At 42.8% G+C, this 15,291-nt stretch overlaps 1 protein-coding gene across 2 annotated transcripts in view; it reads left to right on the forward strand.

Moving 5' to 3' along the window:
* Positions 1 to 9,031: 9,031 nt before the first annotated feature.
* Positions 9,032 to 15,291, forward strand: part of GABRB3 (gamma-aminobutyric acid type A receptor beta3 subunit) — a 228,470-nt gene continuing 222,210 nt past the window's right edge. Inside the window, exons 1-3 of one of the 2 annotated variants that reach the window (XM_003900676.5) lie at positions 9,032 to 9,169; positions 10,029 to 10,120; positions 10,332 to 10,399. In XM_003900676.5, coding sequence (XP_003900725.1) covers positions 9,090 to 9,169; positions 10,029 to 10,120; positions 10,332 to 10,399 — 240 coding nt within the window. In that variant the 5' untranslated portion in view covers positions 9,032 to 9,089. Of the gene's footprint in view, positions 9,170 to 9,741; positions 9,922 to 10,028; positions 10,121 to 10,331; positions 10,400 to 15,291 lie in introns of those variants that run through there. The other variant, XM_003900675.5, reaches the window with a different exon arrangement.

Consider the following 15,291-nt stretch of genomic DNA (forward strand, 5'->3'; position numbering starts at 1 on the left):
AGGAATTGGAGACCAGCCTGGTCAAGATGGTGAAACCGCATCTCTACTAAAAATACAAAAAACTAACTGGGTGTGGTAGCGCGCGCCTGTAGTCCCAGCTACTCAGGAGTCTGAGGCAGGAGAATCACTTGAACCCTGGAGGCAGAGGTTGCAGTGAGCCAAGATCATGCCACTGCTCTCTGGCCTGGGCAACAGAGCAAGAATCCGTCTCATAAAAGAAGACATAAAATTCCTGCATGCTTATGCACCAAATAACAGTTTGAAAAGACAGGAAGACAGGTAGCAGAAACTCAAAAAATTGAAAGAAGTAATAGACAAAAATTATTTAAAGCCATCAACATTCGCCTCTCAGTAATTGAACAAGTACACAGAAAATCAGTAAGGACACGTAAAACCCAAACATCACTGTCAGCTAAATTAACCTCATTGACATCTATACAATACTCCATCCCCAAAGAACAGAATGCACTATCTGCTCAAGTGTGCATGGTATACTCACTGACCTAAACCATGCACAGGTCAGAAATTTTATCACAGCAAATTTAAAAGAGCTGAATCTATAGAAAATATATGCTCTGATTATAACAAAATTAAATTTAAAATAAAATAAAATCTAGTATAGTTGAATGTTTTGAAATTAGAGAACATATTTCTAAATACCTATGGCTAATAAAAATCAAAATAAATGAGAAAATACTATGAAGTAAATTAAAATTAAAATATAGCATAGTAAAACTTTTGGAATACCACTGAAGCTTAGAAATATATAGCTTTAAATGCCCATATTAGAAAAGTCCTAAAAATCATTAATCTAAGCTTCAATCCTAAGAAACTAGAAAAGGAAAAAGCAAAGTAAGCCCAAAGAAAGTAGAAGAAAGAAAATAGTGAAAACAGAAGCAGAAATCAATAAGATACAAAACAGGCGAATAATAGAGCAAAGTGGTACAACCAAAAACAGATTATTTGAAACGATGAATGAAAGTAAGCAACTTTAAGCCAGAATCATCTATATAAAAAAGAGGACACAAACTACTAATATCAGAAAAGAAAGTGGGAGCATAACTACATGCACTACAAACTTCAAAAATTATAATAAGGGAGTGTTGTAAATACGTTTCTTTAATAAATTTGACAACTAAAATGAAATAAACTTCAATTATGTAACAACGATCACAAGAAGTAGTAGAAATCTAAATAGTCTGTCTGCTGAAGATACTGTATTTATTATTTAAAAATTAAGGAAATCTTCAAACTTCATTGGCTTCATTGGCAAATTCTAGGAGCTATTTAAGGAAGATACAATGACAATCCTACAGAAAAATCTTTCAAAAATTACTGGAGAAGGGAACACATATGGAACCTTGCTTTCTGAGGTCAGCATCACACTAATACAAAAACCAGGCAAGAAAAGGCAAATATACACCAAAATACTCATGACCATAGGCACACATGTTTTTAATAATACTGGGCAATCAAATGCAGCAACAGGTAAAAAGTATAAGCAAAATGACCAAGCAATGTTTATCCTAGGAATACAAATATTGCTTAACATTTGAAAAATCAATGTCATGGGCCGGGCGCGGTGGCTCAAGCCTGTAATCCCAGCACTTTGGGAGGCCGAGACGGGCGGATCACAAGGTCAGGAGATCGAGACCATCCTGGCTAACACGGTGAAACCCCGTCTCTACTAAAAAATACAAAAACCTAGCCGGGCGAGGTGGCGGGCGTCTGTAGTCCCAGCTACTCGGGAGGCTGAGGCAGGAGAATGGCGTGAACCCGGGAGGCGGAGCTTGCAGTGAGCTGAGATCCGGCCACTGCACTCCAGCCGGGGGAAAAAGGGAAAACTCGGTCTAAAAAAAAAAAAAAAAAAAAAAAGAAAAATCAATGTCATTTATCATGTTAAAAGAATAAAGGAGAAAATTAATGATTATCCCACAGATAACAAAAAAAAGCATCTGATGAAATTCCATACCTTTCTTGATAAAAACTCTCCATTAAACTAGGAATAGCAGGCAATTTCCTTAATCTGCTAAAGGGCATCTGCAGAATTTCCTTACACCTTTTTTTTTTTAGTTTGAAGTCATCATAACATCACGGAAAACTTTTCTCACATATCTTAGTGTGGTTTCATACATACAAACAGCCTTTCAGTGTTATTACAATACAACCATCAAAATATCAGGAAATAGATATTGTTAAATTATTGCCATTCAATCTTTACACCTCAGTGAAGATCAACCAATTGCTTCATTAAAATATTTTACAGCAAAACGATGGAGTCCAGAATTATGCATGCATTAGTAATTCCTGTCTCTTTCATTTACTTTAGTTTGGAGTAGTTTCAGTCTTTTCTGGACTTTGATGGCATTTGCAGTTTTGAATTATTATAGGGATATTATGCTGTAGGAACTCTCTTAATTTGGGTTTGTCTGATGTTTCCTCATGATTGGATTTAGCTTGCGTATCTTTGTGGAAATGACATAAACTGATATAATCTCACTGCATTATATCATGGGATGCATACTTTTGAGATATCTCAGTCTTTAAATTTGTTCATATTGATCTTTTGATTAAGGTAGTATCTGCCCAGCTAAATTATAAATTTACTACTTTCACTTCATAGTTAATTTTGTAATTAATTTTGTGAAACACATACTTAAAAGCTATGTAATATATTACCATGAATGATCAAAATACATCATTCATGATCAGACAATGTGTATGAACTCTAATTTTCCTATTTTATCCTTTGGGTTGCAATTATTATCATTTTTTATTTTTACTCAAATCATCCCAGAAATAGGCAGTATAAAAACATTAAAGCTGGATTTTGTGTCTTTTTGACATGTTCTCATCATTCTTTGAACACCTCATTGCTCTGTCACAAATGTTCCAATCCCATCTTATACTTTCCCTGTCTGTCTCTAGAAGTATCCATTTTCCCAAGTAGCTCTGGTTCCTTTCTGTAGAAAATAGTATGGAGAAGCCAAGATCTGGGTGCAGAGGGTGCTCATTGCTATTGTGCTGTCACTGTTCCCAGGACCTCTTGGTGGGTAGAAGCAGAGAATATATATATAAATGTGTGTATATGTATGTATACAGTAAGTACATATATACATGTCTACATGTTTATGCATATATTTGTAGTTGTATTTATAGAAAACCAGTAGGTCACACTAATACATTCAATTGCACTCACACCACAGGGATTGTTTCTCCCTTTTTTTGTCCTTGTAACTCTCATCTCCAACAGAGAGAAACTTGGCTTCCATTACTCCTGGTGTATGTACTTATTGGATTAAGTCCCCACTATGTCTCCCATTGCTGCCACTGCTTCCATTCCCTGTGGCATTCTCCTCTTCCTTTTCAGGTTCTGACTCCCCATTTTGGGCCATCCCAGTACGTGGATGCCCTCCTGACCTTGCTTTGGCTGGTTTTCCATGACAGGTCACCTTATCAAATGAATGACCCCCTCATCTTCACCTTGTGCCTGCCTTCCTGTGGGGGAACCCTCCTAGCACTGTGTGAGCTCGAACTCTGTATGCCAGGCTGGCCCACCCAGTGCATGCCCTCCTCCTGCATGGGCTTAGACCCTCATGCAAGGCAGTTTTCATGTGTAGACTCTCCTCACCCTCTGAAACAGACTGGCAAACCAGACCAGGCCTCAATGGGGATGTTCTCTTAGCTTTGCTTTGGCTATAATTTCAAACACAGGCTACTTTGCCCACCTTCTATGATCTGATAACTATGGCTGGCTCTCACTCTCCAGGCCTGCCTGCCTTTGTTTTGGCTGTGATTTTCAAAGTAAGCCTTCTATGTGAAATGGTGCTTTTCTCAGTTTCTCAAGCTATGAAGCTTCGTGCCCTCCTCACACTGCCTGGACTCTGGCCTGAGAGCCCCCTACTGCATACCAGGTACTCACCGTGTACTTCCCTGCTCTTAGGACTAAACTCTTCCAGGAGATGAAGGAAAAGGAAGAGAGGGTAGGAGAGGGAGAACAGAAGAAAAATAAGAGGAAGATACCAACACCATACTTAATGGTAAACAAAAAACAACAAAAATCCCAAACAGCAATGACAAAACCCTAATATTGGAACAAGGCAAGGGTGTCCACTCTTACCACTTCCTTTCCACATTGTACTGGAAGCCCCAGCCAGTACTGTAAGGCAGGAAAAAGAAATTAAAAACATCTACATATAGGACAGGAAGAAATAAACTGTATTCAAAGATGATGTAATTATCTCTTGGATATAATCCTAAAGAATCTACAAAACTATTAAAATAATAAGTACATTGAGTTGTAGCATGTAATGATATAGAAAAGTTAATATTTATATGTGCTAGCAATATGCAATTGGCAATTAAATATTTAAAAATCACTTATAATAGCATAAAAATATGAAATAGTGATAAATTTAATGAATCAAATACAGAACCGCTACACTAAAATACACAAAGTACTTACAAAAAGAAGTTAGAGATGATCTAAATATAGAGTTTTCATAAACTGAAAGATAGTTTTCCATGTTGTCAATTTTCCCTAGATTCATCTACAGATTTTATGTAATTCCAATTAAAATCCCATCAGGCTAGAAATTGAAAAGATCATTCTAAAATATTTATGAAATGCAAAGCCGTCACATAGTTAAAACAATTTTGGCAAAGAACAAAATTGGATGGATTATGCTACATTATTTCAATATTAACTTTATAGCTACATTAGTCAAAACAGTATGGATTAGTATATAGATATATAGATAAATTAATGGAAAAGGGTAAACAAAATAGAGTAAAAAAACACAGCCACACATATAAGATCAGTTGATTCTCAACAAACATATAAAGGTAACCAGATTGAAGGAAAGAATATTTCCAACAAATCATGGCTCATGAGATGGTTTGAGTCTATGTCCCTGCGTAAATCTCATGTTAAATTATAATCCCCGGTGTTGGAGGTGGGGCCTGGTGGGAGGTGATTGGATCATGGGGGCGGTTTCTCCTGGTTTAACACCATCCCCCTTGGTGTTGTGACAATAGCGAGTTATTGTGAGATATGATTGTTTAAAAGTGTGTAGCACCTCTCCTCTCTCTCTTTCTCCTGCTCTGGCCATGTGACATGCCTGCTTCCCCTTTGACTTCTGCTGTGATTATAAGTTTCCTGAGGCCTCCCCAGATGCTTTCCACACAGCCTGCAGAACTGTGAACCAATTAACCATTTTTTCTTTATAAATTACCCAGTTTCAGGTATTTATAGCAGTGTGAGAACTGACTAGTACACTTCATTTGGAAGAACCTTGATCCTTACATCATCCACAAAACTTAACAAGTACCAGGTCTAAATATTGCTAATTTTTAAATGATAACATGCAGAAAATCTTAACTTTTAATTAGGCAATGATTTCTCAAGTAGAATATCAAAAGTCTGAACCTTAGAAGAAAAAAAATAAGTTGCATTTCATCTAAATTAAATTCTTTTCTTTGAAAGATACTATTAAATGAGACAGCAAGGCTACAGACTGGGAGAAAACATTTACATTACATGTATCTAACAAAGGATTTATATCCAGAATATATAAAGAACTCTAGCTGGGCGTGGTGGCTCACGCCTGTAATCCCAGCACTTTGGGAGGCAAAGGCGGGCAGATCACAAGGTCAGGAGTTCAAGACCAGCCTGGCTAACATAGTGAAACTCTGTCTCTACTAAAAATACAAAAAATTAGCCAGGCATGGTAATCCTAGCTGCTTGGGAGGCTGAGGCAAGAGAATCACTTGAACCTGGGAGGTGGAAGTTGCAAGGAGCTGAGATTGAGTCACTGCTCCCCACCCAGGATGACAGTGGGAGACTCCATCTCAATAAAAAAACCTCTCACATCTCAATGAAAAAGACAGAGAATGCAATTAAAATGGGCAAAAATCTTGTATCTTCAGAAAGAAAATGTGAGTGGCCAATATGTAAATGAAATATGCTTACCTATATATATCACCAGGCAAATGCAAATTAAAACCACAATGGGTTGCCACTATACACCCACCGAGGTGTGGAGCAGCTGCATTTCTCTTGCGTTGCAGGTGAGATGCAAAATCCTCCAAGCACTTTGGGGACCATTTTGGCAGTTCCTTATAAAACTAAACATACACTCACCACATGATTTAGCCATTTTACTCCTAGGTATTTGTCCAAGAGAAATGAAACTTCATGTCCACATAAAGACCTCTATATGAATTGTTATTCATAATCACTAAAATTAGAAAGGCTCATCAACAGGTGAATGGAATACTACTTGGCAATACAAAGGAATAAACTATGGATCTGCAACAACATGAATAGATCTCAGAAACATTACACCCAGTGAGAGAGGCCAGACGTGAAACAACGTATAGTGCATCATTCTACTTACATAGAATGCTTAAAACAGGCAAGAAAAAAAGTAACAAGTATAGTGACAGAATGTATGCTGTTCAGAGCTTGTCTGGAACCTTCAGTGGCAGATGGGTCAAAGGGTCACGTGAACTTTGGGAATGATGAAAATGTACACTAGTTTATACATTTGTTGAGACTTACCTAACTATACATGCAACATTTTAGTTCATGTGTTACGATTTTTTTTTTGAAGAGCATTAAAATGTGCCAAAAAACTTTGATACTGTTTAAAAAAACAAGTTTTCTATAAGAAAGAAAAGTGACTGAACAAAACAGTTTGGGTAAAAGGCATTTGGGTCAATCAAAACGCACAGACGTGGATGACGTAATGTGATCACCTGATGCCTCCCAGCTATCTGCTTTCTACCTTGAGTGTCTCCAAATACTCTTCTAGACCATTTAAAACCATCTTCCTATGAACAAAACGGCATTCACCACCTTTCCTACTACCATGAAAAATTACCCTCTGTGGGACTCCTGGAGCCTTTTTTTCTTCCAGTCTAAAATGAATGCAAGAACTGAATTAATAATTTTCTGATTTGGCTAATACGTAATTACTATCTAAGCAAGAGAGCACAAGGATGTGGGTGCTGGTGTTCAGTGCTTATCCTCCCCTCCCAGATGGCTGCCTATGTTGGAGGGGGCTGAGAAAGGAGGAAGGGTGGCGGGCTGCATGGCCACCCTTTGTTGTGGGTGTAGGTGCAGGCTGAGCAGTGGCTGTCATGTGCAGTAGTGTGTGGGTGTGTAAGAACCTTATAGCCCATGCATCCTGATCACACCTCTGCAGTCTTTCTCTTTGATTTTGCCTTTTGAAAGAGATTGCATTTTAGGTGACACTTCTAATGACATGCGGATTAATTCACAACTCAGCCTAGGTTCCCCAGAAAACATCCTGAGGCAAAATTTAGTTGGTGATATGTTACTAGGGTGTTTGATTCCAATGAAAACAGGAGCAAAGGAAAAGGGAATTTAGGCATGGAAAGAGAGGGAGCAGATAGGAGGGAGGGTTCATTACCAGGCAGACCACCCACTGCTGAGTACGAAGTACAAAAGATGGATCCATCTCACAAGATCATCTTTGAGAGGCCAACAGCAACTGCATCTCAGGACATTTCTTACGAGGCAATAAAGGGAGACTCTTGAATCCATGAATATGTGTTTGTTAGCCAAAGGTCTGCCCCATAGATTTTTAACTTGCCAGAAATTTCAGATTGCATATATGTGGGTACTGAGCAAATCCCGTGGCATCTTAGACCTTGTGATATGAGGATATGAGCATATCCCATGTGGGCTTGTTCCCATGTAAAGCTGATCAGACTTCTTGCAGAAGTGGGTGCTGAGGCAGCAGCTGGGGTGTTAAAGCCAAAAGCTCCAGAGACAGGGTGAAGCCAAGAAGGTCTGATGTGATGCACGGTTGGATAATAATGTTGTAATGTGGTTCTGCAAGTCTTAGAACATATAAACTGGTAGTAAGGGGGCTAATTCTTGCTATGTTGTTGGTTTTATTCAAACAACTTCTCTTCATTGTTTACTTTTTATAGCCACGATCTCCAGCAGGGCATTTCTCTAAAAGAACTGCATGGAAATTGGAGAAATACACTGAACTATGAATGTGTGTGATACAACAGATACAATTTCCCATATAATTCCATTGTGCATTAACAGGACATTGAATGCAAAGCAGTGGTGAATAGACTTTTCCAGAAAATAATTAGGGAGCTATATTTATCTCTGAATCTTCCAGGTACTGCGGTCACATTTTCTGTTCCAAAAATAAAATAGCTGATTTTTAGAAAAGGCAGTGATATTTAAAATTAATGCACAGAAACATGCCAACGTGAGATTTAGGATCTAGATTTAGATATTTACTAATATATAGTCTCAACGACGTTAAAGAAAAGCTTAAGTTTCATAGAAAAAAAAAAGAGTCAATAAAGTAGTTACCTATTATTAACCATTAAGTCCTGGAATAATTTGAAGAGGTCTACAGAACACAAAAACGAGTTTGATGTGTAGGTTTTGTTAGTTGGCTACAAGTAGGATTGTGTAACCATCTTTTTCAATATTAGAAATCCGAGGTACAGAGAAACTTTATTGGGGATCATTCACTAAAATATAAAACCTGTGGCTGTGGGTGAGTGGCCCTTTAGGTGTGCGGTGGTGGTCCAGAGGGCGGGGTGCACCCGCTGTGCACTGGTACACCAGGGTCCTTGGGCCAGTGGCCTTCTAATGACAGCCGAAGGAGGCCTGTCACAGGGAAGCAAGGATCCTTGCCTTATATTAAGGATCACGAGATATTTTACCATCCCTGGAATGACAATCCAGTCTCCAAGTCTGGCTGGGATTCTAGTTTGCTGATAACAAAACACATATTCAGGCCTCTCTTAACCATCCATTGCATATGTGTATATGTGAGCAGAAGACGCTCAGTGCGCCTAAGAAATGTTCAGGAGTGAGGGTAAGAGGTGCAGTTTAAGGAGCAGCTTTTAAAAAAATGGTCCAATTTGATAAATGAAGAATCGGGCCGCCACGCCAGGGGCTGGAAGACGGGTCAGGCGGGAAAGCCTGAGGGTGGGGGTAGGGGCGGGGATCCCCGCGTCGCCGCTTGGATGCTCGGAGACGGTGGGGGAGAGCGGATCCCAGCAGGTTAGGCCGAAGGAACAGCGCCATGTGCTCCGGGCTCCTGGCGCTCCTGCTGCCCATCTGGCTCTCCTGGACCCTGGGGACCCGAGGCTCTGAGCCCCGCAGGTGAGGCGGGGGCTTCCCGGCGTCTGCAGGCACCGTCGGGAGGCGGCGGCACACAGTCCGGCGGGCAGAGGCGCGGCCCGGGGGCTCTGGGGCTGCGCCGCAGCGGGCGGTGGTCGTCGTGCGGGGCCCACTTCGGGGGCCGGGGTAGGCGGGCAGCGTTTCCGCCGCCGCTTATACCCGCGTCGAGGCTGCGGACAGTCCCCGCACTCGCCCGGCCGCCGAGAGCCCAGAGCAGCCGGCTCCGTGGCCGACCCCCAGCCCCGCCCGACTCCGCGCAGCCGCGGCTCCGCTCGCAGCGTCCGGCCCGGGCCGCCCCCGCACTCCGCGGTCCCGGAGCTCCGAGTCCCGTGCGGCGGCCGCCGAGGCGGGAGGGAGCGCCCAGGGCCCCGGCCTCGGGCCGCGGCGAGCGAGGGGGAGGGCAGGGTGCGCGGCGCGCCGGCTCCGCCTCCGACTCTCCGGTCTCCTCCCCCGCCCCGCGCCCGCGCGCGCTCCGCTCTCCCCGCTCCTCCCTCCCCTCCCAGCGCCCGCTCCTCCCCCTCCTCCCCTCCCCCTCCGCCCTCCTCCGCTCCGGGCCAGCGCGGCGGCGGCGGCGGCAGCAGCAGGAGCAGCCCCGGCTGCGGGTCGCGACGGCGGCGGGGCGCCCCCTCCCCCGTGCCGGGGCGCGGCGGAGGGATGTGGGGCCTTGCGGGAGGGAGGCTTTTCGGCATCTTCTCGGCCCCGGTGCTGGTGGCTGTGGTGTGCTGCGCCCAGAGGTAGGGTCCGCGGGTGGGCCGGCGGGCGGGCAGGGCGCGGGGTGCGCGGGGCGCGGGCGGCTGAGCCGCCCCTGACCCGCTCTGTGTGCCCCCCGCCCCTCCCCCAGTGTGAACGATCCCGGGAACATGTCCTTTGTGAAGGAGACGGTGGACAAGCTGTTGAAAGGCTACGACATTCGCCTGAGACCCGACTTCGGGGGTAAGTGGGCTGCGCGCGGCCGCTGCGGGAAGCGCGACCCACGGCGGCGGCGGCCTGGGCGGAGGGAGGCGGGGGCCGCAGCCGCGGAGCCGCGGCGGGTGGGGGTGGGGGCCCTTCGCCCGCGCCCCTCCCGGGGTAGCCCCCAGTCCTCAGAGCCGCCCGCGCCCCGCGTCGGAGCTGGGCTGATCGCCGTGTCCTGCGCTTCCCGCAGGTCCCCCGGTCTGCGTGGGGATGAACATTGACATCGCCAGCATCGACATGGTTTCCGAAGTCAACATGGTGAGTGCCCGCCCTCCCAGGGCGGTCCCCGCTCCCCCGGCCCGCTGTCTGGGATCACAGGCGTCCACAGGGCTGGGCCGGAGGCCTCTTCGGCCGGGGCCGAGTTTCCCCGGCCCGCAGAGGAAGCCGCGCTCCCGGGCGCCGGCCCTTCGCTTGCCCGGCTCCCTGCACCCGCCCGGGGCGCTCGGGGGCCTGGCTGGCTTCGGAGCCGCGAGGGCGCAGCCTTCCTGCGGAGGGGTCCGGCCGGCCTGGCGCTCCCGTCTGCCGCTGCAGCTCCGCCCGCGCTCTGCTGCCTGGTCCCGGGGCTTCCCGAGCGCTGTCTCGCCTCCCTAGCAACAGGCGCTGTGGAACCGGGAGAGGCGAGATGTGGGGGTGGCTCCCGTGTTCTAGGTAAGATAGTTAAGGTTTCCTTTGTTGTCGTTTGGAAAGAGGTGCTGGCTGCAGGAAAGGGGAACGAAGACGGGGGTCTGTGCGTTCCAGGAGTGGTCTCTGCGGTTCCTCCCAGGCCGCCTCCTGGACCGGCTGACCCGGGCCCGGCCCCGCCAGTCTCTGTCCGAGGTGCTGACGGGCTGCCGCCGCTTCGGAGAGCGGGAGGCCGCGCCTGGGCTCGGAGGAGCCGCTCTGCCGGGAGGGTGGGAGGCCGGTGAGCCGGGGTCCCTTCGGTCTTCTGTGGATGCAGACTGGATTCAGTATTCTGACTGTGGGAAGCGGAGGTCGTGCCCCGAGGTGCGAAGCGGGCTTTTGCCGGGAGCGCGTTAGGACGCCGGGGAATCGGGAGAAGGATGGCTCTTTCATTTGTTAACTGAGCTGAAACGCCGTGGGATTTGAAAACTAGTTTAGTGTTCTGCTGAGGGACGTTCTAGAAGGGGCATTTATAAACAATATATATATATGTTTTGGAAGGAATCGTTTGCAACTTTTCTTTCGGACATACAACATTGAGACTACAGTGAGACGTGGTTTTAGATCCACTCCGTAGGCTTCTTAACTCTGGTGTGCGTCGGAATCACGTGGGCAAACTTGCTTTAAATGCATGCTTGCTAGTTCCTCACTCCCAGGGACTCTGATCAAGGTAGGCTGGAGTCTTGGGGTCTCTGCATTTAAAACTGCTTCTTCACGTATTTTGAAGCCGGTATTTTGTGGACAATATTTTGAGAAATTTTTCAGTAAGTCACAGACATATGAACATACACAAAGTAAAACTATTTTTAAAAATAGATGTTAGTGAGGTACTTTTAAAATACCTACCACTAAGGATCTTGTAGGAAGAAACTTAACCACGCCAAGGTGTTGTCATTAATTTTTCACTCTTAATCTAAAGCTTTTAAATTTACAATATGTATTTAAAAATGTACCTTTTTTCAAAGTGTATCACTTAGGACATTTGTAAGTCAAATATTATATCAGTAATTAGCAAGAAACACAGAAGGAATGTGAGTCATAAATTACCTTACAATAAAAATTAACATGTGTGTTTTACTTTTTATGTAATACTATAAAAATGATTTTACTCAATGTGTTTGTTTTGTGCTTTTAAGGAAACAAGTTAATACATTTAAGATCCACACTCTGTGATCTGTGATTTTCTCAACTGGGGACTTCATATTCTCTAGAGAAGACAATTTAGTACAGAAGTTAATTGATTATTTAGTGGATTATTATGTCAAAAACCATTGTATCGGAGGATGGCAGGTGGAAGAGAAAATGTATTGATTTTGCCCTTCAAGAGCTCTACAGGATAGTAAAATAATTCGGGGAGTGAGGAGAGTGTGCTGTTGCACACCATCACATATTTGTTTGAGTTATTTTTTAGACTTAGTTTTCCAGTTGTTCTGGCATCATGCTGTTAGTTGATAGCTTTAAAAACTTCATCAATGTTTACCTAATTCGTAGTCTGTGACTTGAAGTGTCTCAGTTTTCTCCAAACCCAGTAACAGAAAGACAAATGGAAGATACAGGCCATTGTACTGAACAATCTTTAAGTGTATATTCCATAGCCAGTAGGTATGTATAGCATGCCAAAATATACTTGTATGCATTTTTTTTTTTTTTTGCATTCTTAGGACAGTAATTTTTCTGGCTCTGTAAATACATACTTATTATAAACAAATATTGAGGATGAGTAGAATTGGAGACTGAAGGCCATTGGGTAGATGTGAATGTCAGCCATTGAAAATATCTTCCTCCCACAAGCAGATTGGTCACATCATGTTCTAGAAAAATCTGATTTTACTTAAAATATTTGTACATGATAATTATGGTATTTCACCTGTTCCTAAAGAAACCTCAAATAGAGCAATGATTAAATATCATTTAGGGACTCACGTTTTAGAGGGAAAGAACAGAAAATATATGAGCATAGGTTAGAGCTGCCACTCAGTTATGTTGTTTGAAAACAGTAAAATCTGTTAATGAGCTTTATTAATCACCTTACTGGTCACACAAAACTAAGTGTGGTAAGTTATGAAACTTAGTAAGAAATGGTCTCACTTTAAGCGTGTTGTAACTCTTAGAGCAGGTACGACAAACGGTTGTTCACAGGTAGAACGTGGCAAGGCCCATTAGAGGAACAAGTGACAGGCACACAGAAGAGAGAGGGAGGAGGAGGAGGGACGAGAGAAGCTGGCTGGGAGAAGGGAGGTATTTGATGTGGAAACTTTCATGAAATAAATTATATTTAAATTATGTGAGGGATATGAATAGAATTCTGACTGGTTTACTTGAAGGGAGGGTATTCTGGGTTAGGAAAGAAAATGACAGAGTTCTAAATGGATGGATGAACAGGATCAGAGATTTAGAAGGGGAGATTGGAGAGATGAAGTTGGAAAAGCAAGACAAACCCCTGTGCACCTAGACCGTTCTGCCAGAGGCGAAGGACTTCACATGATAATTTCAGGAAATAAGGAGTCTATAAATGATAAAGGTTTTAAAGCAGGTAATGGACATGATTTGAGATGTGGCATAAGATGATTATTTTGGCCAAAATGTTAATTTAGTAGAGGATTAGGGATGGTGAGGTAGAATCAATGAGGGATAAGTGATCTTGGAAGATTCTTTCTTGAAAATTTCCCCTCAGGTTTTGATAGATACATTTTTGAAAACGTGTATTTAGTGAAATAAATACAAATTCGCCAAAGTTCAAAACAAAGACTTTGAAAAACACGTATATCTGAAAATGGGGAGAGATGTGTATGCATTTGTTCATGAGTTTTTTAGGGTCATTGTGGAGAACAGTAACAGATACTACTCAAGAATGATGCTGTTGTTGCTTTTTGCTTTAAACAATTGTAGATTCCAGTCCTTATCTACTGGTAACGTGTGTCGATGATGCCTCCAAAAAATGTCTCCGACCTCAAATAAACACATGCGTAGATTAGTTATGCACGTAAATGCATATCTCATCATTCATTTTGGTGTTTTGTGGAAACAATCTAGGAAAGGATTTGAGTGTTTTAATATTTAGCATTGGTTTTGCCATAACTTGCTTCATGGATAGTGGAGTTCTACATTTCCATTTTTTCCTAAATCTTTTAATGTTTCTTTTCATACATTCTTTTTTTTTTTAATTAGCTGACCTGATACTCATCAAAGAACATTTTGCTTTATGTAACTTCCCTCTTGTTTCTCTTAGCCCCTGTTTAAAATTTTAGGTAATCTATAAAAATTATGCATGGCTAGGTAATTATTGAGATTTAGTCTGTATATTTCTTTAAGTGAGATTGCGTATGTCCAAGAATACTGTCTGCTGAAAATTACTGTGTGTGTTACCATTTTGATGCTTACCCGTGGTTCTAGTGAACAATAATTGTGTTGAGTAGATAGATGAAGAGATCAACAAATGGGAAAAATTATTGCAAGTATAGGAAACATAAAATATTGAAAAATAAAACAATTAGGGATTTTAAATTTAAACACAGTGTTTTAAAATAAGAGTTTAAAAAAACTTATTAAAATGAGCCATTATTTTGATCTGTTAATTTGGAGAAGTCACATGTACTTACTTTTTACTTCATTAACTATGTGGTATTAGGGACATAAAACTAGATTCAGACTCTAGCGATAGTGATAATTCCTGTAATTTAACTTCCACTTTGTTATCACTTCATCCTTAACTAATCCATTAAAATTAACTCAATCTTAATGAAAGTGTAACTACAGGACTTTTTTTCTCATTTCGTGCATATAAAAAATTATTGTTTTTTTTTAAATTAGAGTTCCTTTTGGGTAACGTATAATGTGTGTTTTTAGTTATGAGACATGCGCGTTCATTATGCTGTTTTGTGTTCATTTCTCACTTGTTGCATTTTCTTCTCATAAAATCCATTTTTTAATGTCTAGGTGTGAAAGAAGTGTGGTGGATATGAACATAATTTTAGCACATTTCAAGAAGCAGCTTTGGAGCTATATCACTACTAAACGGATAAAGTCTGACCCGTGTACAAAAATCACACGCACACATACACATTTGCACTATTATTTTATGTTTTTCTTTCTTCTTTTTAGAAGAGAGGCAAAGAGGAGAGGCAGATTCAGGCTAGAGTGAGCTAGGATTAGAGGTTTGGAAAATGCAGCTTTTAGATATCTTTTGTCCAGATTTATGTTACTCAGTCTCCTTACCCCCATTTCAGGGTCTAGAAGCTGCTTTGCCATCAGAGAGTGCTGAATGAGAGCACAGCATGTCCAGTCCCTGGCCAGGTTCTCAGGCAGGAGGAGCTGAATCCCAGGGGTCCATGTAGTGTGTTTAACAAGAGCCTTATAGCATTGGGAGCTACGGGTTCTGTTTCCAAGTCCATGGGACCATCTAGCCTCAGGCAAGTCACTTAATCCTCAGGAATTCAGTCGGAGGTTTCCAGATGCCCATTGTGTGGGGACACAATTGATACCAAAGTGAT

This window comes from Papio anubis, chromosome 7 (assembly GCF_008728515.1).
Source record: "Papio anubis isolate 15944 chromosome 7, Panubis1.0, whole genome shotgun sequence".
In the NCBI taxonomy this organism is placed as follows: domain Eukaryota; kingdom Metazoa; phylum Chordata; class Mammalia; order Primates; family Cercopithecidae; genus Papio; species Papio anubis.